This window comes from Pempheris klunzingeri, chromosome 7 (assembly GCF_042242105.1).
Source record: "Pempheris klunzingeri isolate RE-2024b chromosome 7, fPemKlu1.hap1, whole genome shotgun sequence".
NCBI lineage: Eukaryota > Metazoa > Chordata > Actinopteri > Acropomatiformes > Pempheridae > Pempheris > Pempheris klunzingeri.
Window position 1 is genome coordinate 18497926 of NC_092018.1, and position 19023 is coordinate 18516948.

At 42.9% G+C, this 19023-nt stretch overlaps 2 protein-coding genes across 3 annotated transcripts; both read left to right on the forward strand.

The window, feature by feature from the left end:
* The first annotated feature begins 338 nt into the window (after positions 1–338).
* Positions 339–6645, forward strand: tent2 (terminal nucleotidyltransferase 2). The gene is made up of 15 exons (XM_070834342.1): positions 339–382; positions 690–852; positions 981–1088; positions 1575–1818; positions 1928–2042; positions 2120–2208; positions 2318–2375; positions 2695–2761; positions 2851–2927; positions 3104–3232; positions 3337–3380; positions 3620–3756; positions 4523–4614; positions 4743–4822; positions 4943–6645. Exons 2-15 carry the CDS (start codon positions 734–736, stop codon positions 5027–5029), a joined length of 1446 nt encoding a protein of 481 aa, XP_070690443.1. The 5' UTR covers positions 339–382; positions 690–733; the 3' UTR covers positions 5030–6645.
* A 599-nt stretch (positions 6646–7244) lies between these two features.
* Positions 7245–18618, forward strand: cmya5 (cardiomyopathy associated 5). 2 transcript variants are annotated; one of them, XM_070834243.1, is made up of 14 exons: positions 7245–7426; positions 8329–8974; positions 9152–12121; positions 14537–14632; positions 14794–15012; positions 15117–15139; positions 15389–15513; positions 15615–15749; positions 16161–16307; positions 16521–16668; positions 16884–17017; positions 17110–17227; positions 17317–17493; positions 17579–18618. In XM_070834243.1, exons 1-14 carry the CDS (start codon positions 7320–7322, stop codon positions 17829–17831), a joined length of 5298 nt encoding a protein of 1765 aa, XP_070690344.1. In that variant the 5' UTR covers positions 7245–7319; the 3' UTR covers positions 17832–18618. The 2 variants fall into 2 exon arrangements, 1 of the variants encoding a protein (XP_070690344.1); XR_011584420.1 differs by lacking the exons at positions 16884–17017; positions 17110–17227; positions 17317–17493; positions 17579–18618 and having other exon boundaries at positions 15584–15749; positions 16521–16654.
* The last annotated feature ends 405 nt before the right edge of the window (positions 18619–19023 follow it).

Here is a 19023-nt window from a genome sequence, read left to right on the forward strand (position 1 = left end):
CATCCATTGATAAATTGTGAAGCTGTTCCACAGACAATGGACAATAGACAGCGTGACAGCAGCAATGGTAATCTTACTGGTTAGTGATCTTATCTGATGCACAGCTCCCACATTTAAATCAAACTAATTTGGATATACCGTATCTCAAAAAATATCTGTTCATGTCTTGATGTACTGGCTTTTTTTAATCTTTATTTCACTGTCTAATATTGCTGAAACAGCAATACACAGTGTAGCCTAACCTTTTTTGGTGGGTTTTCCCTTTAACAGGCATGCCCGTGTCCCCTTTAAATCGAGATCTATTACGTCATTGCATCAATGCGGAAGTGTGTGTTCAGGAAACTAGCGCCTTCAGTTTTCTTTTCAAGTGACATGTAATTTGGTGAGTGTTACAGAGTTCAGTTTTGAGTCAACACTTTTAACATTTAGTGAAACGATTCCGTACTGCGTATTCCGCATTGTCTTCACAAGAACCTCCAAAGAAACATATTTAATTTTGTGTTGTAATATCGTTATCGATATCTGACGAGGTTTATGCTAGCGTCAGTTAGCACATAAGTTTCTACACCAACGTTTCGTGTCTTTACCATCGCTGCTGGGCGGCGAGTTCAGTAGGTGTGACTGCCACAGATCCCCTTTTATTTTCTGACAATAACAGCTGAATCGTCGGGCTGTTGTTTTTCTCTCAGGAAATCAGCGGAGTCGATGCTGGAGCGCTGTGAAGAACGGCAGCATGTTCCCCCGCAGCGCTGCACCGAGGGGGCGGTCAGCCTACAGTAACGGCCTGTATCCGCCACCGCCTGTGCCCCGGTATTACGACTACAACCACCAAAGCCTGCCCGGTGTCAACAGGTGAGCCTGCCTGACGAGGAAACTAACTGCAGTGCTGTGCCAAACACTTCCAGGTTTAGTAACGTCGTAGTAATCCTGCAAATGGCTTGAATGTCCTGTACAGTAATGTGTACATGTCTTTTTGGTAGCTTCTATGTTCCTGGACTAGAGAGGCTGCCTACATATGAATGGAAGCCAACACCCTCCACCTCTTCAGTCCATCCTCCTCGCACGCCAACGATGACCAATGGGCGCAAGTATGAATAATATCTGTCTCATTCTTGAGTTGTTTTAACCTCCATTTTTCTGAACATTGCCTTCAACATATGGTTGGAGAATTTTAATAGATTGTAAGAAACCAGCTTAACATTACTCACTGTCGATAATATGCGTTATAAGAGGGCATTGTACCCTTTTGACAAATGGGAAGGTCTAGAAAACCTTCGAGTATCTCCGTCCCTGAAGTTATGCTTGTGCCAGACAGTGAAATGTGTCTGAAGAGAGGCCAGGATATCTGTGTGATATCTAAAAGTATAACTAGGCCTGTTAACTCAAGATCATTCAGCAAACTCACTCACTCACTGACTCGCTGCCACTGTTGTTTGGGATCAGTTTCGTAGATAAATCCATTTAGACAATAGAGACTGTCCATAGAGTGTTTATTTGATTATCAAAATAGAGATTGATCTGAAAGTACAATTGTATTCATCACTAACGTTTCCTTATCATGATGTTTCTTGCAGGAGGCAGAATGCTGAATACAGCCCCCATGTTGTGAAGCGCCAACGCCTCGACTCCTCTCCTTACTCATCAGTAGGCTCCCCTGTAATTCTGCCACCTCCCCCTCATTATCCTGACCAAGCGGAGGCAGGGTCATCAAGATCAGGGTTTGATCGCTCTTATCCCGGCCCTAACTCCCATCCCCACTCTCAGGTGCCAGCTGTCCCAGAAAGCTCCAACGGCCTGCAGGCCTATGCTAAGGACAAGGTACTGTATGTTCAGATAGTCTTAATCTGCAGCCGATCTACATCAAGTCTCACTATGTGTGCATGCAGGCATACGTGGTTTATCAGTGGGCATGTGTTTGTGCCATCAGTTGAGTTCTCAGATGGTGGAACTGTTTGAGGCGTGCCAGCAGCAGTCCTCCGATTTGGCCCGAAAGGAGACGTGCCGAACTCGGCTGCAGCAAGACATACAGCGTGTCTATGCAGGTGTGTATGAAATGCACAGTCTCGCTCTGCTCGAATCTTCTATTGTGACCCTTATTTATGAAATGTGTTTCTTGCAGTGGCACGACTTTACTTGACTGGATCTTCTATGAATGGATTGGGCTGCAGAAGCAGTGATGCTGATCTGTGTCTAGTCCTCAAGGGGAATGTGAGTACCTCTGACTCAGTCGTCCAAAGTGTTTGTTTGTGTGTGTGTGTGTGTATACAATCATAGATACTTTCTTCCTCTTAAATACCTGCATGTTTTTCTGTTTCAGAAAAGACATGATCCTATTCATGTACTCTCTGTCCTCCAAAGGTTTTTCAAATCACTGTGTGAGTAATACTTTTTTTTTTTTTTATATCAAATGATTGTCTTTCTAACATGGTTTAAAAAACTCTCACTTACTCAGTACTATCTAATGTCTCACTTACTTCTTTACTGTGTATAACTAGCAACTTTTACCAAACAAAATAAATAATACTGTGACCAATAGTGGACTTTTGGATTCCTGTAGGCTATTTTTCCAAGATGTTATGTTCTCAACAGACTCCACCAGGTGGGGCTATTTACCCATTAGCAGAAGAGTTTCAGGTTTACAGAAAAGGAAACTAAAACCAAACTAAATCACATGATAATTGTTTTGATTCCTAGCATATGTAGAGAGGACTCAGCTGATCAGAGCCAAAGTGCCGATCCTCAGGTTCAGAGAGAAAGGCAGGTAGGAGTCGTTCAGTCCTGTTTTTACAACATTAGAAAGAAGTCAGAAGTGCTCATGTGACTTTTTCTTTTTACTCCTGCCCTATTTAGTGATCTGGAGTTTGATCTGAATATCAACAACACAGTGGGCATCAGAAACACATTCCTTCTGAGGAGTTATGCTTATGGTGGGTGAGACAGTCAACAATACCCATTGTTTTTGTGGCTGCAGCTCTTCAAAAGTCCCCTTTCTCATTTGAAGTCCATCCATTAGTCCAACCGAAAGAAGTGTGTTCGCCTCTTGAAGGGAAGAAGGAAAAGTTACTTGTTTTTTGACCTGCAGTTTTTGTGTGGTCTCCCTCAGCTGATCTCAGGATAAGACCCATAATCCTTGTTGTCAAGAAATGGGCCCGGTACAATCAAATCAATGATGCCAGCAAAGGAACATTAAGCAGCTACGCGCTGGTTCTGATGGTGCTGCACTACCTCCAGAGTCAGTACAGTCACACACACACACACAGTAAATGCTTTTTCATTCTCAATTATACTTCTGGACTTATAGTGAATCCCATCTTGTATGTGTTGTTTTCTTTACAGCTCTTAATGAACCTGTCCTTCCCTCTCTACAGAGAGACTACCCAGTAAGTGTCTGTTTGTATTTGGGGTTTTTTTGCAGCAGAATCTTGTTTCCACTATTAGTTTGTTTTTTTTTAACTCTCATCCAAGTTAATTTAGAGAGGCACAGCTGAAAAACATAGTAAAATGGCTTGTTAAACAGGTAAATGATACAAAAAAACTTTGTTCCCATTCTTATCCTCTGCCTAGTTTTGTAAAAATACATGTCTACAGTATAATGAAAAGGTGCTTGGCTTTTTTTCAGGAGTGTTTTAATCCCTTTATGGACATTGACATGGTTCCAGGGGGACCCAAACACATCCCCCCCTACATCTCAAAAAACCAGTCCTCTCTGGAAGAGCTGCTTCTGGGCTTCCTCAAGTACTATGCCACAGACTTCAGGTATCTCCCAAGGATATCACAGTACTGAGTCTAGTGTTTCAGAGGCATCCATGGTTCTTTTGCCTTGCTCCCATTCCTCATCCCCTGCTCCTCTGGCCAAAATCTCCTCCCTCTCTAGTCCCCCGTCTCTCCTCTCCTTCCTCTATCATGCATCCTCTTCTCTGGTTTCATGTTTCTGGGTGAAGGGCAGGAGCAGGTGGGACCTTTTGGCCTTACAAAGCAGCACTAACATGACATACCATGATGAACTAAAACTCACCAAACAAACATGCACCGATTTTTTTTTTTTTTCTTGCCAATAAACAAATCTGGCCCAGTGGAACATTTACTCATAATCTTTTTTTTTTTTTTTTTTTGTACCTTGTATTTGATGCATTCAATGAAGCTCAAACATTTAAGAGATTGGAGTTGAGGGACAGACAATACTGTGATAGTGTGAAGGTTAATATGCTCATGTTGTCCAGTAAGAATGAGTTTGCACAAATGTTGTTGCTTCTCACATTATTGCATGACAATCTTGTACCCTAATGTTAACCCTTTATGTTAACATTGTCTTTCCCAAACAAATTTCAATTTTCATACTGCACTGAATTAAACTAAAACCGCCCGATGCCTTGAAAGACTAGTCTGTCTGAAAAACGTCCCCTTTGTTTGTTGACAGTAAAGCGCACATATTTTGTAGTTGATTATCCTCTGGTATGGCAGTTTATTTTCAGTCTAAAAAGCACTAAATTCCCATCACTTTTGTTGATTCTGTGTCTTGCAGGTGGGATAAGTACGTGATCTCTGTTCGAGAGGCCAAAGCTTTGCCCAAGAACCATACTCATGAATGGAGAAACAAATACATATGCGTGGAAGGTAAACATTTCACCGGGCATAACATGATCACTGCTATCACCATTTAACAATAACTGGAGCAGCAGTGTAAGAAATGTCCACAGTAACGCTACATATTCAGTGAGTGACGGCAATCCCTTGTGTTTCAGAGCCATTTGAAAGGAATAATGTCGCCAGGGCAGTCCATGAGAAGATGAAATTCGACGCCATCAAAGCTCAGTTTGCTGAGGTGTGTGCCACTCCTGATAACTGAGCTCCCTTCATTTTTTCTTTCTTCTTCCAAGTCGCTGTGGGCCAGATATGAGTTATTCATTATCCTCCTGCTTCTCATCTCTCTGTGTCTGCGCAGTCATGTCGGATACTACAACAGAGGAAGGACCTGAACGCAATCCTCCCAGTCAGAGCCATCATTAATAAGGAGTCATCCGGGAGATAAGGGACTCCTCTAATTAGACGAGCTGACGAGCTCGAGCTGAGAGTCTTCTACCTCAAGACAGGACTGTCCCCAGAAACGAAGAGCGAGACCTTTGGGATATGCTGAGAAAGGACCCTGCTGCCTCCGCACATCACAGCCAGAAAGACTCTGGGACTCCGACTGCCTCGGAGTCGGTGGCGTACTGTATGTCCTGTGGCAGTACATATTGAAAATACTGCGCTCATTTTCAAAATTTGCCAAATTATTGAAAGTGATAATCGAAATACAAAATATTTTTATAGTGACACAAGAGAGCTCTGAAATTAAAATCCTTTCACTTAAACTCGTGACAGAGAGACGCTGCTGTGAAGCAGGAGAACGGTCAGTGTTGTTAGAGATGCTGTTACATGGCCCTCTTTCCCAATGTGGAGAGAACTTCAATATGCTGACAAGTATGAAAAGACAAACTAATACCCGGTACCTGCTCATACCCTTAAGATAGCTTGAATGGAAGCAGCAGCATTTAGGTTTGACTGGTCTCAGCCAGGTTTATCTCCTGTAATCTCGGTTTTAGTTATACCGTATATAGAGATTGCTAGAGCCATACTGCACATAGCTTTGATGATGCCAATGATTTGTTTATGCCACATAATTGATTATATATTGTCTACAGCCTGCCTGGACCAACTTGTAACATAAAAGTCTTTTTTCTATTTTTCTAGGACAGTAGGGAATCTAATGTGGGTTTAAACATTGTATACACTTTTTTCTACAGCTGCATTTGAAGGGCCCCTCTTTTGTCACATCACCATCTTTAACTTTCGAAGCTCCTCTGAAGACTGAGCTTCTTATTACGTGATGCTTAAGTTGGTGTCATAATTTAAGTGACTCCTTTACTGTTCTCCTTTTGTATTTTCCTCAGATTGGTGATGGTTCCATGCTGTGTCATTTTAGTCCAGGGTCTACATGGTTTATTTGGACAAAAACCAACGTGCTATCCACTCATTATTGGTTCCCTAAATACATAAGTTATTTGAAGAATTTACACTTGAGTGTGACTTTCTATTTTCTTTTTGGTTTATGTTTTTCCTCAGTTCTTTTTTGTACATTACTGAATTTTAAATGTTTATTTAAAGATTAAATCTCAGAAGATGTATGATTGTTTTCGCTTTATATTTTTGAGCTGAATACAAAGCCCATAGAATGCTTGGCTATGCGAAATCAAGTGCCAAAATCATATCATGTTGTACACTGGCTTCTGTCTTCCAGCTGTCATTCATGTTCAGATGTGTTGACTAAAGTGTATGATTTATTTTTTTTTTTTCTTCATGTTTTAAGATAATTTCTTATGCAAAATGGTATAACGGCCTGTTCTGGAGTATGGGATGTAAAGAGGACTCATCAACACTCTAATCCATCACCTAATATTATTGATCACCTTGCATTTTGAAGTCAAGGTAAAAAATTTGATCCACAGCAATTATGCTTGATAATCTGGAACAGACATTGCCCATAAGTTCGAATGCCATCCCACAGATCTGGTCCAAACCATTTAGCCCATCTGATATTTGGAGTCAGGTGTCATTTTGTTTCTTTCTGCTAATACAGTTTATCCACCACTATCCAAACGCTTGCAGGTGTTTGTGATTTATTAGTCCGTAAAAAAGATTAGAAAACTAAGGATGACTCCTGAATCTCTGCAGCCTCATCTGGCAGCTCCTATGCTGATTAGTTTTTGTCCAGTGGTTTGATGCCTTATTACACATAGTTTTATGACTGCAGCATAGTGCCAGTACTGCTGGTGGGTAGCTACCTTACAAGACGTGAGTGTGACCCTGTTTAGTGTTTCCCCCAGCAGCAGGGGGACCAGGCGGGGTACTGTTTCAGCACACAGCCTATATTTAACTTCGCAAGGGGGAATTTGATCTTAAAGTCACACTGGCTCATTCGACTGTTTCTGGTACTGACCAAGATAATGAGGATTTCCCCCAATCTTCAACAATCTTTTTATGATAAGTTTAAAAGCTAACTTCTTTTTAGTTAATTGATAGTGTGTTTAGCCAAACTTCTAGTGATCCCTACCCTCTCACTGCTTTGCGTGTTTCTATCTCCACTCCCCTCTTTTCATTCCCCACTCAGTCTATTTCCGTCCCTCGCTGAGTCAGATGGACAGCTCCCAACTTAGAATGACACAAACAGGCAGACCAGCTCTTCTGAAATCAGAGTGGCTGAAAACATCAAGAGGACTCTAAAATACACAGAAAAACAACATTGGGACGTGCAAAGGGAAGAGCTGGAGGATATTACTAAGATGGAGGAGTGTGAGAGTCTGGACTCGGAGATGACAGAGCTTCAGAGTGAGGCTTCAGAGGCCATCAGCCAGGACGATGAAGATGAGGTGGAGGAACTGCAGAACAGGTGCTTTACATACAGGATCTTACAAGCCGAATAACCTCAAGTTTGTCTACTTTATCTATGTGCAAAGTGGTGTCTTTTCTGCAAGGACATTTTACCATGACATTCATCTGTGAGAACCCACTTGTTTCTGGGCCTCTTAACTCAGGTACATTTTACTTTAAAAAGAGAAAAGAAAAGTTGTGTGTTATCTCTGGCTGGACAGTATGACTGGACACGTATATCCAAGTGAAGCAAAGAAGCACACCATCAATTTCACCCAATATATCAAATCATCATACAAGAAATTGTCAATGTGGCAAGGCAGATAGCTCAATTCTAATGTTTGATATCTTCACCATCCCATATTTCACATCTTATTTATGGGTAATGGACCTTGCCATGTCATAAATAGCAGGAGATACAGATATGTTGAATGTATCTGGGACGGCCAGGCATCTCTTCTCTAATATTACATGAATGACACTTTGGGACGTCACCTTGCAGTAACCCTGCAGGAATGAGCTGTATTCATAGCAGGAGGTTAGAGCTCAGAGCGCATTTGATCATTATTTTTTCAGCTCATCACTCACAGTGGCAGCCTGGCACCAGACACCTGGTCTAATGCTGGAGATATACACTCCTAAAGTTATCATCTTGAGAAGAGATCAGCGGGTGTTGTCAGCTTAGATTCTCTAACTTGCCTCAGGTGCAAAACGTGAATGTGGTTTGCACATTTTGCTCAGACATGTTTTTAATTTGATTCATTAGTTTGTTCTCAGCTTGCAGTTTCACGAGGTGTGCCAAAAGGATCTCTTCTTGCAGTTAGACTGTTTACTCATGACCTTCCTCTTCCCATGAACAGCACAAGCAAAAAGAAAGCCTGCTCTCCTCCCTCTAACTCCATCCATTCCTCTTTCTTCCAGTCTGCGAGAGGTTGTCCAGGATCAGTCTGTGAAGCCCAAACTCCAGTGCCTGATGGTGGATCCATCGTTCTCCATGGTAACTGTTCAGAGCGAGGACAGTGGTATTGTTTGGGAGACGGCCTCTAGCCGCTGCTCTACCCCCTGGGCTTCTGAGACCAGTTCCATGTCTGAAGCCTACAGTATGGAGGGCTCTGGAGCTGCAGGGAAGATCACTATCGTCTTTGATGAGGAGAAAATAGTCCGCAGGAGGACGAGGTCTGGAGGAAGGAGCAGCAGGCTAGGGGACAGGCTGAGCCGACCTGGTAGTTCAAGGTCGGCTTCAGCTCTGGGAGTGGAGAGACCAGAGATGGCAGAGGTGTCTCTGCCCAATGTCAAACAGGAGAAAGCTGAACCAGAGCCGGACTTGGAGGAAATCAAAAGCAAAGATCAGCAGCTGTTTTGTTTGATTTCAGAGGGTTATGAGATTCTCAACATCAGAGTCCCCTCCAAACTTCCCACTGTGGATGAGGAGGAGAGCACAGAGCTGCAGGACAATTTGTCTTATTTGGACCAGACCCCAAAGATCAGGTCCCGAAACAACCATGACTGGACACAGCAAAGGAATCATGTCCTGCCAGAGGAGGGTGAAATACTGGATCACCAAGAGGTATTTAGTGTTTCCTCTGTTTGATCTGAGCCATTTTAACAATTAGGTACTAACTCTTGTTTTGGTTTCATTTGCTTTTTTCACGTTAAATCAATATATTGATTTGTCTGGTAAAATAATGTTTTAATACTATATTGTGCTCTATAGATTGCCTTGCTGATTGTAATCATTCCTCAGCCCTCAGAGCCAGACTCTTCTAAGCCATCAGCGGACACAGAGCTCAGACACACACTCATCCAGAAAGAGATCCCCAGTGACATTGACTACTTTGAGAAGTTTACCCTGGTTGATGTGGTGGTTCCTGAGGAGCAAACCTCAGAGCTGCAGGAGGAGGCAGAACAGCTTGCACTGAAGCCCCAAGAAGATGAGCAAAAGCCTGCTGAGGGGACAGCCACAGACAGCCCATCTGCATTAGAAGACTCCTTTGTCATTGTTACAGATGTGGAGATAGTCGGAGAACACCTGGATGAGGTCTTCTACGGAGACGGAGCTCCTGCTGATGCACTGCAGCGGAGAGATGATGAGGCAGAGAGTGGACCAGGGATGAGAACAAGACTAGAGAGCCAAAGATCTGTGAAGGAAAGTGGTTCAGTGTTGTTTGGGACTGAAGAGACCATCCTCACACCCATCTTTATCTCCTCTGGACCGCCTAAGATCATTGACCCCATCCTGCTGGAGGAGCCCACTGCCATGTCCTTCATGTACTCCGACCTTTACGAGGATGCTGCAGGCGAGAGGAGGAAGAGCGATGAGGAATACTCTGAGGCAGAGAGCATGGCATCTGAGAAGTCTTACAAGAGACGTTTGTCAGATTCCGAGGAGGCGGATGGATACCTGGAGAAGTTTATTTTGAAGGATGAAACTCCCACAGTGGAGGTTCAGCCAGAGTCAGCCGAGGATAAGAATGAGGGGAGGATGATGTGGTCACAGAGTAAGTTTGAAATGACAGGATGTCTAACAAGAGTAGTTGAAGAAGAAGACGAGGACAAGACAAAGGCAAAGGAACCACAGACACAGGAGGACAGTGTTGGAGAAAGGAGGGAGGATTTACAATTAGCAACATTTGAAGAAAGAATAGAAGCTGAAACAGAAAAGGTGATAGAGGACATACAACTCTCCATGGTGAGTGAAGAGCAGACTGTCATAGAGGCCTTAGAAGAATCCAGTCAGGAGTCCAAACTAAGAGAGGATCAGATGGAGGATCAGGAAATGAAACATGAGGTAGAGAGAGACCAGACTGAACCTCCTAAGAGCAGCACTGATGAACCACTTCCTGAAACTCAGCAGGTAGACTGTAAAGTACAGAAAACAGAGGAGTTTGAGGACCATCAGAGAGAAGTTCCAGAAACAATTAGCATCATTGAAGCTGAGCAGCCATGTCAGACCCAGGAAGTGGTGGAAAAACCAGCTCAGGTGGTTATAAATGCTGAAGAGGAGACAGTTGTGACAGCACGTGTTAGCAGTGAGGAGCCTCATGTCATCACTACATCTGAAATACCAACAGAAACCACTGAGAAGAGTTTATCTGAGGAGGCAGCTTCTGACACTAAGATGGTGGCTGCAGATGAGAAAGATGTAACTGAAGCCATAGCAGAGGCCCCAGCTGAAGTGAAAGAACCTGAGACTGAAGCACATGAAACACTCACCTCTGCTGACATCGAGACATCGGCTGAAACATCACTGTGTGAGGATAAAGCAGCAGCAGAAGTTGTTGCTCAAGATGTTGCACCCGTTGAGGTCGTCACTGACTGTGATTCTGCAGTACACGCTGTCGTAGAGGTCATTGAAAAAGCAGTGGATGAAAAAGAGATCCAAACTCAAGTTCAGATTGATCTTCGGGAGGTAACAAGTGTCGAGGCAACAGGTGTTAAAACGGCAGCTCCTGAAGAAGAACGGGAAGGTCTAACAGAGGAAACGGCAGTGGAGAGCCAGTTGCCTGCGATTATTGTTACAGCTGATCAGGAATCAGAAGCTAAAACTGAGATTTCACATGAGGAAACTAAACCTGTGATACCAGAGGAAATCAAAACAGATTCAGTTGAGCAACAGAATGAAATTCTTGAACCCAAGCAACAACAGGAGTCAGTAAGTGGCAGCGAATTAGAGAAAGCCAAGCTGATAACTGAGGCCACGGATAAGTCATCCATAGAGGACACTGGGATGGTTGTTCAGGAGAAGGTGAATGTGGATGATGATTTAATCGTCCTTGTCCCCAAAGGACAAGCTGTAGAGATGGACATAGAGATCAGTCAGTGGTCGGAGAAGCCCGCAAGTGATACAGTAGCTCTCTCTGAACCTGACAGCACATGTGAACCTCTCATAGCACCTGAAACTACCACAATATGCTCAGAGATTCTTCAGGCACCAGAAGAAGAAACAATGACAGAACCACAACTGGAGGTAAAACCAGAAGTTGTTCTAAAGGAGGAACCACTACCCAATAATGAGTTAGACAATAGGTTTGCACCTCCAGCTCCCGTAGAGGAGGCCAACACTGAGGAGCAGAAGACAGAGAGGGACCTCGGGGTAGAAGAGGAAGAGGATGGGGGGGTCTTTTCCCCTCTGAGGAGCTTTACTGCCCAGGAGGATTTGTCCGGGTTAGACAGAGAGGATATACAGCCAGAAGCAGCAGATGTGGAGCAAAAAGCAGCGGTACACAAGGTGGAAGATGAGCTAGAAACAAACATCGTTCAAGAGGGTTTAAGTCCAGAGATTGATCTGCACAGAGAGGATGCAGAGGAAAAGATGGAGCAGGATGAGACAGTTGCAGAGGCTCCAGAGGTAACTGTTGAGGAACTTGAATATGAAGTAATATCAGAACAGGATGCCAAACCAATGCCAGAACCTGAAACACAGAGAGATGCAGAGGAACCAGAACCCGAGTCTGTTCAGGAGAGAGAGGAGAAGGTGGAGATGGAGAAAGAGGAGGAGGTCTTTGATCTGGCTCCAGAAGAAGAGCTCATCGAGGCTGACTATGAAATCATTGATGCAGAGGAGCAGAGTCAGGCCCGACTGGCTGCTGAGCTGGAGGGGATGGACTGGTTCTGTCTCACCTGTGAGTGTCTGCTGTCAGAGGACGACTGTGGGTCTGGAGAGCATCGCAGCCATGAGGTGACCGCTGTGGACAAAGCCTACGAGGAAATCAAGGTAATCTAAAGTGAACGTGAGGATGTTTTACATACATTAACATTTAATTTAAAGTTTATGATGAGGGTTGAGTTTTTTGAACCCTAGTGTTGTGTTTGGGGTCCTTGAGAAATATGATTTTAAACTGATGTTCAGAAGGTGGCTACAAAAGGTTACTTAGAGACCCCAGCTGTGAAATGTGGTTGAATACAATGGATTTTAATTTGCTCTGTATCTCTGATTCATGAGGTACACCTGCCTAACATTAATGCAGTCTAACACAACAGTCCTACAATAAATCCTGCCGTCATGTTTTAGAGGGGTGTTGATTTAACGTTGTGGTGATTTTGGACGCTGCAGTTTATGGTGCTGTTCAGATGAACTGCATCATAATCCGCCTCATTTGTATCTCTGATGGTAAGATAAATCAAAGAACATTTCTGTTTTTAGAAATAAGATAAACAGGGAAAAGTTGTATTAAAAGTCATAAATGATTACTACGGACATTTATTAAGTTATCACATTATTGAATTTAATTAGCATTTGTTTAAAAATTAATTGTTAATTAATTGTTAAACTATTTATTACTACTAGTTAATAAGAAGAAGTCCCTTAATAACTATGAACTGCATTTTTTGCATATTGTGCAATATGCACTGTTAAGAATGTCGATGGCGCAATCACCATATATGCACTGGAAAATGAATACTATACTAATTTATAGCTTAGTTAACATTGACAGTATTAGTAAAATGATTAAGGAATATCACACAATGGAAATGTTTTGTAAGGTGGTGAAAAATGTAATGAATAGATTTAAAGGACTTGTTCAACATTTTGGGAAATGCTCTTATTTTCTTGGCTCTCTGGGAGCAAATAAGTAGATTTGCCAAAATGTTTAATTCTGTATCCTTTTCAGATAAGACGTTTTTCTTTTTGTTCTCTCTGTGGCCTCTGAGACATCCCAGTGTCTCGCAGATGTTTGATCATATTGGCAGGCTGCTGCTGAAACGACATGAGTTCTCATGTCTGATGGCAAGCTTTAATCGAACAGCATCATCGTATACTTTAACAGCATTATTATAACACACGGTCATGATCATTACTCACTTTACTGGCTTTAGTTTGGATCATCATACATTAAAATGGTCTTAAATTAATCGGATCTAACTTTTCCATTCATGCTGGCAGGCTGCATACTCTCTGCGGCTGCGGCCAAGCACATTGAATTGTTGTGATGTAATGCTCTGCTTTGATCAGTGGAAAGGTCCGGTGTGACATCATCAAGTGGAGACTGACATGTGATCTCCTCACACACACTGTTCTCCCTCGCTGTCCCTATGGGTCAGCACTGGGTCAGCCATCTGCCTTTGTAAACATTTGTATTAATGTTATAGCTCCTTCTAGCGATCTAGAAAACCTTTTTTGTTGTCTTTTACCTGCTGTTTTCCAACAGTCTGCTGTCCAATTTTTAACTTTTTTGTGTTTGATAAACAATCACGGTACAGTGTCTGGCATCTAAATCAAAGGAAAGCATGGAGCAAACTGTGAATGATCAAATGTCATTTCCAGATGACATTTCAACCAGGCCCTGTGCATGTGTGATGTTGTATTTATGTGAAACATCGACAGCTGGACGCTAAATAAGACTAAGATCAAAGCTGTAATACAAATCTGACTTCAGCACCAAGAAGTGCAGTCTATTCGGATACTGCAGAGCGCAGAAAATCGATCCTGACAAGTTTACCAAAACAACTTAGCCAAACTGCATCCAGGCCAGTGCTCTGAGCTATAATACAATTCGTCAGACATAGAAGCTCACATATTATTCCTCACAGACATGCAAACACACTCACACTCACACACACACACACACACACACACACACACACACACCTGTTTTCTGACTCTTAATGGGCATGCGGTCTGCCTTTAGAAGGAGCAGGGAGCGATAAGTGACCAAAGCTTGACCTAGTTAAATGTGAGCCGTCAGTGGTGGGGTGGTGACAGGGGATTGCCACCGTTCTGGGAATGACTTCCCTGATTCCCTTCAAAGCTGCAGTAGACAACATTTTGCCCAAAGATTACCCTGTCTTATCACTGTAAATGATAACAGCAGAGAGGAACATCTATCTCCTACTAACCAGGACCCCCGAGATCCATCAGACGGCCTCAGTAAAATTCAGATTCAGATATTTTATATGATATGAGTAGTGTCAGAAAATCAGACTCACTGACACGAATAAATGAGCTGTAGAAAAGACTTTTCTACAGAAAAAATACTGCTGCTATCATCTAAAACTGTCAGATATGTTGCACCCTAATCAGTGGTGTCACACCACTTTCTTGCTTTTTTTTACACATCCGTATCTTGCTGTCAGCGTCTCTGAGATATAAATGTGATATTTAGCCTAATGATGATTTTTTTTTCATCAGGAGAAGCTGAGTGACTGGATCTCAGAGCTTCAGGGGAGGTCGGAGAACATCGAGGACTTAGTGTCTGAACTTGAACTAGCCTACAACTCTGTAGAGGTACAACAAGCTGTCTGTTTGACTGTTTCACATTCAGTAGATCTGCATATACATACATAAGACTGTCTTCAAAATGACACGATACGCACCATAATGCCATTTGATTTATGAATGTTTGTGAATACAATGTGTCTATTTTCTGTCCCTCTCCTCTCGGCCAGGATCAGTGTGTGGAGACTGAGGCGGCGATGCAGGCGCAGAATGAGGAGATGATGGCTCTGGTGATGGAGCAGTACAACAACATGTCTGTCAGCATGGAAGAGGAGAAGAAGGCCAAGCTGGAGCAGCTATATGACCAGATTGTCTCCTTCCAGGAGAGCATCGACTCCGCCAAGGCTATTCTGGAGACCACGGTGAGAGAGGCTGAGACTGATGCACGGGTGAGTCTTGTTGATGCTTATTGATCAGCGGTGTCATATTCAGCCCATGACCATGATTAGGTCAAATTTCTGATAAATCCCTCTTCAATCTGTTCTCCCACTAGGCTCCTGAGGACATTCATGCAAGGTAATATGCATTCAGTGAATGGAGTGTGACCTAATGTGTTTTTCTAACAAGTTTATTCTAAAGGTTTCCCAGATAGTGATAACCGATAAAGTTTGCTGCATGACCTGCAAAGCTATAGCCTTTGTAGTGTGCCAGTATGCTGAATATTCAAGTGTAGGGGTAGATTCAAGCTCAGTATAGAGAAACGAATGCTTTTGACACTGACTTGTGGTTGTGGCCAGAGGCTAAATACTGTGGTTGTGTGGTTAGGCTCAAGGCAGCTCTGGACTCAGCCATGTCACTGGAGCTGGGCCCCAAGGGACTGCTGGTGTTTGAGGACTATGCCAAGGGCAACGTTTCCAGCTCTCACCTCGCACAGCGCAAGGGAATCCCAGGTACATCTGATACAAACCTGACATCTATACCACAAGCAGTCTTATGTTCTTTGCGTATATGTGCAGTTAGGAATTTGCGTGTCTCCCGGTCTGTGCCTCAGTGCCTCAGAGGCCGACACTGCAGCCTCAGGAGCCAGGCTCAGCCACCAGCACCAGCGTCACCGTTTACTGGAGAGTCAACCCTGGGGATATCATAGACTGCTTCCAGGTCTACTGCATGGAGGATCCACAGGGAGGTAAATACTTTCAGGATGGTGTTAATAAACTGGAAAATGGGGGCCAACGTTCAAAGTGCTCCCACTTTATTTTTCCTTTATCATTTTTTGATGCACTGTTTCCACTTAAATTTAAGTGTGGATTTAATTGGAAATGCAATTACTTCTTACTTTTGTTCATTTAAAAAGAAGTCATTTTCACAAATTTTTGAAGTTTTATTTTTATATTTACTTTAGCATTATCTAACAGGTAGAGATTCTGTGTTCGGGTTGTCCTGTCCTTTATATTAGTTATTACTTTATATAAGTTATTTCTCCAAAGGTATTTCTCTGAAGTTATTTCTCTGAAGTTAAAGTCATACCTGTGGCTTTCTGAGTTACTAAATACCTACATACAAACATAGCACGTGTTGTGGCTGCTGTTGTTCACAGCTGTGTCAGAGGAGTACCGTGTGACAGTGAAGGAGAGTTATTGTGTCCTGGAGGAGCTGGAGCCTGACAAGACCTACAAGGTGTGGGTGATGGCTGTCAACTATACAGGCTGCTCTCTGCCCAGCGAGAGACTCACCTTCAGAACCGGTCAGTCCGCACACTGGAGCTAAAGTTACAACTATACAACAACCTTATCTGATAAAACTGGAAAGCTCCATTTGAACCTTTACTGGCATTGTGAAGGGAGATCAGATTCCTGTTATATTACAATATCTACATTTCTAAGGGCCCAGACGACTGCCCTTCAAAGCCAAAAGTGAATTTCCCACTATTATTGTTATCTTGTTCTTTTCCTGGCAGCTCCATCAGTGCCAGTAATTGATACAGAACGCTGCACTGTCATGTGGGATTCAGCCACACTGCGGTGGAGCTCAGCAAAACAGACTCCTGAACAGAGTTACACCCTGGAGTACTGCCGTCAGTATGAACTGGAGGGAGAGGGGCTCAGGTGGGTGAAAGTCATTTAACTTTGTTTATCATTTCTGACATTTAGCATATTAGGAAAGCCAGTTAGTTTGCTTTAACAAACTAATAATAAACAGTACAGGCCAAGACATAATTCAATTTCTAGCAAAAACTAGCTGGACACATTTTAATGTACCACAGTTTATTCCTTCAATTTATGCGTGTGCATGTTTGTGGCTGTGTGTGACTTACTCCCAGGTCAGTCTCGGGTATCAGAAGCTGTGAACAGAGGGTTCTCCTGCAGCCCAATGAGAATTATCTGTTTTACATCAAAGCTGTGAATGAGGCTGGAGCCAGCGAACAGAGCGAAGCTGCACTCATTTCCACCAAAGGTAACAAAACGCACACTTCCACTGTCTTTGTACTTGTATGTAATACTACATATTTTTTCATAATGTCTTTTGTTACCTGTGACTGTTTTCAGGGACAAGGTTCCACCTGCTGAAAGCCTCAGCTCACCTCGCTCTGGAGCTGTCAGTGGACCAGACCACCCTGCACTACTCTCAGGACGTACCTGGACACACACCATCTACAGACGAACAGTGCGTTCCAGTCAGCTCCTACATGCTTTGGACCCTCTTAGGAAACCCTTAAGAGAATTGGTGTAAACCAGAGTTTGTGTGTTTTCTAGGTGTCCATCCATCCTGGGTGAGTTGTTGCCAGCAAAAGGACATTACTACTGGGAGACCATTGTAACAGGAAGTACAGCTTACAGGCTTGGAGTAGCGTACAGCACAGCCAACAGAAACAGCCCGCTGGGAGAAAACAGCCTGTCATGGTGTTTGCAGTGTGTCCCTACACCATCAGGGTATGTATAAAACATGACGCCCCCCCATTAACTGAACTTCCCATCAATGTTCCAGTCTAAACCTTTGCTCACTTCGTCTGTCCAGCTGCAGGTATCAGTTGCTCCACAAAGATGTTCGGTCCAGTGTGCTTGTGATTGAGATGCCTGAGCGGGTGGGTACTCTCCTGGATTACCAGCTTGGTCGTCTATCCTTCTACAATGCCCAAAGTGGTCAGTTGTTAGGCACCTTCTGCCAGCGCTTCACCCAGCCGTGCCACCCTGCTCTGGCCCTGGAGATGCCGGGCAGCCTGGAGGTCAGGATGGTGCTGGAGATGCCAGAGTTTGCCAAGGACAGATAGCTCTGCTACTGGCCTCGCACACTGAGGAGTTTACAGTTCATGTTGGACATATATTGATTTGACCATTATAGCATTACTGGGAAAACAGATGATGATATGATGATATGTGCAGATATGCCAGGACATAAAATATTCAGATATCCACAGAAAAGGCAGAAGACATAATGGATCCCATTCTTCTAAAGAGGCCTCATTGATGGCTTTGTGTGCTTTTCGTGAGATGGAACCTAATTGATATAGTTTTCTCTGGTTGAACGGGATTTTAATTATTTTATATCTTTTGGTAACAGAAATGAAATTGTACACAACTGTACACAACTAGACTGAAATTTAGTGCCTTGAATGTATTTGGTATCGCCAAGGGAGACGTGCCATGTTGTGGATCATTTCATAAATATGACCATAACAATCAATGACAAGATAGTTTTGTACATGTTCCATAATTTACTCATTTTCATTTTTGAGTTTTTGAGGTTTTGTGAGTTAAAGGGACTGACTGCATACTGAAGTCAAACACACAGTGTTGTGAATGAGAAGTTAACAGCAGTCAAGGCCTTCTGTTAACACTGAGATTAGACACTGAGTTTATCACTTCAAGAAATATACTGCAGCACTTTTGAAATGTGTTTCATATTGTGAATTTGTGTAAATAACTTTTTAAACAGTTGTGATCGCTTCTATATTTTATGTGTAGTCACAGTCACAGCAAATGAAGATGAATTGTTTTACTTTCCTTGTCTTGTAGACTGATTTTCACGTCTGAGCTGAATGAATATGTTTATTTTTCTATTTGTGCAACTGGACTGTTTGTTTTGACTCAGCTCATTAGCTTTCTCTCTAACATACATTCACCACTAGAGGGCCTCAGTACTTCAGTAACTGTAGCATTGAGTCAAAATCATCCAAAAATTTAGCTTTTCTTTCCTCAATAATATGAACAAGCACTTTTTTCCCGATTTCAGCTGAACTGAGTTTTACATTATACTCCTACAACTCCTTGAAATATTCTACAGCCATGTAATATTATGCACATTATCAACCTGAGAATGTGTGCAGAAATGTGAATTGAATGGGTTTACCCTCTGGACCTCAAGCCGAAATCAATCAAATACATTTCTGCTACCAATCCTAACAGCTTCTGGAAAATCTATTATGCACTGAGACTTCCAGATTGTTTTTTTTTCACTCACAG

Coding starts and splice junctions, on each gene's coding strand:
- tent2 (XM_070834342.1), top strand. CDS start 734: ATGTTCCCCCGCAGCGCTGCACCGAGGGGGCGGTCAGCCTACAGTAAC. Junction 2,928..3,103: donor TCTGAGGAGTTATGCTTATG/GTGGGTGAGACA, acceptor GGTCTCCCTCAG/CTGATCTCAGGATAAGACCC. Junction 4,823..4,942: donor TCAAAGCTCAGTTTGCTGAG/GTGTGTGCCACT, acceptor GTGTCTGCGCAG/TCATGTCGGATACTACAACA.
- cmya5 (XM_070834243.1), top strand. CDS start 7,320: ATGGAGGAGTGTGAGAGTCTGGACTCGGAGATGACAGAGCTTCAGAGT. Junction 15,013..15,116: donor AGGCTGAGACTGATGCACGG/GTGAGTCTTGTT, acceptor TTCTCCCACTAG/GCTCCTGAGGACATTCATGC. Junction 17,228..17,316: donor ACACCATCTACAGACGAACA/GTGCGTTCCAGT, acceptor TGTGTTTTCTAG/GTGTCCATCCATCCTGGGTG.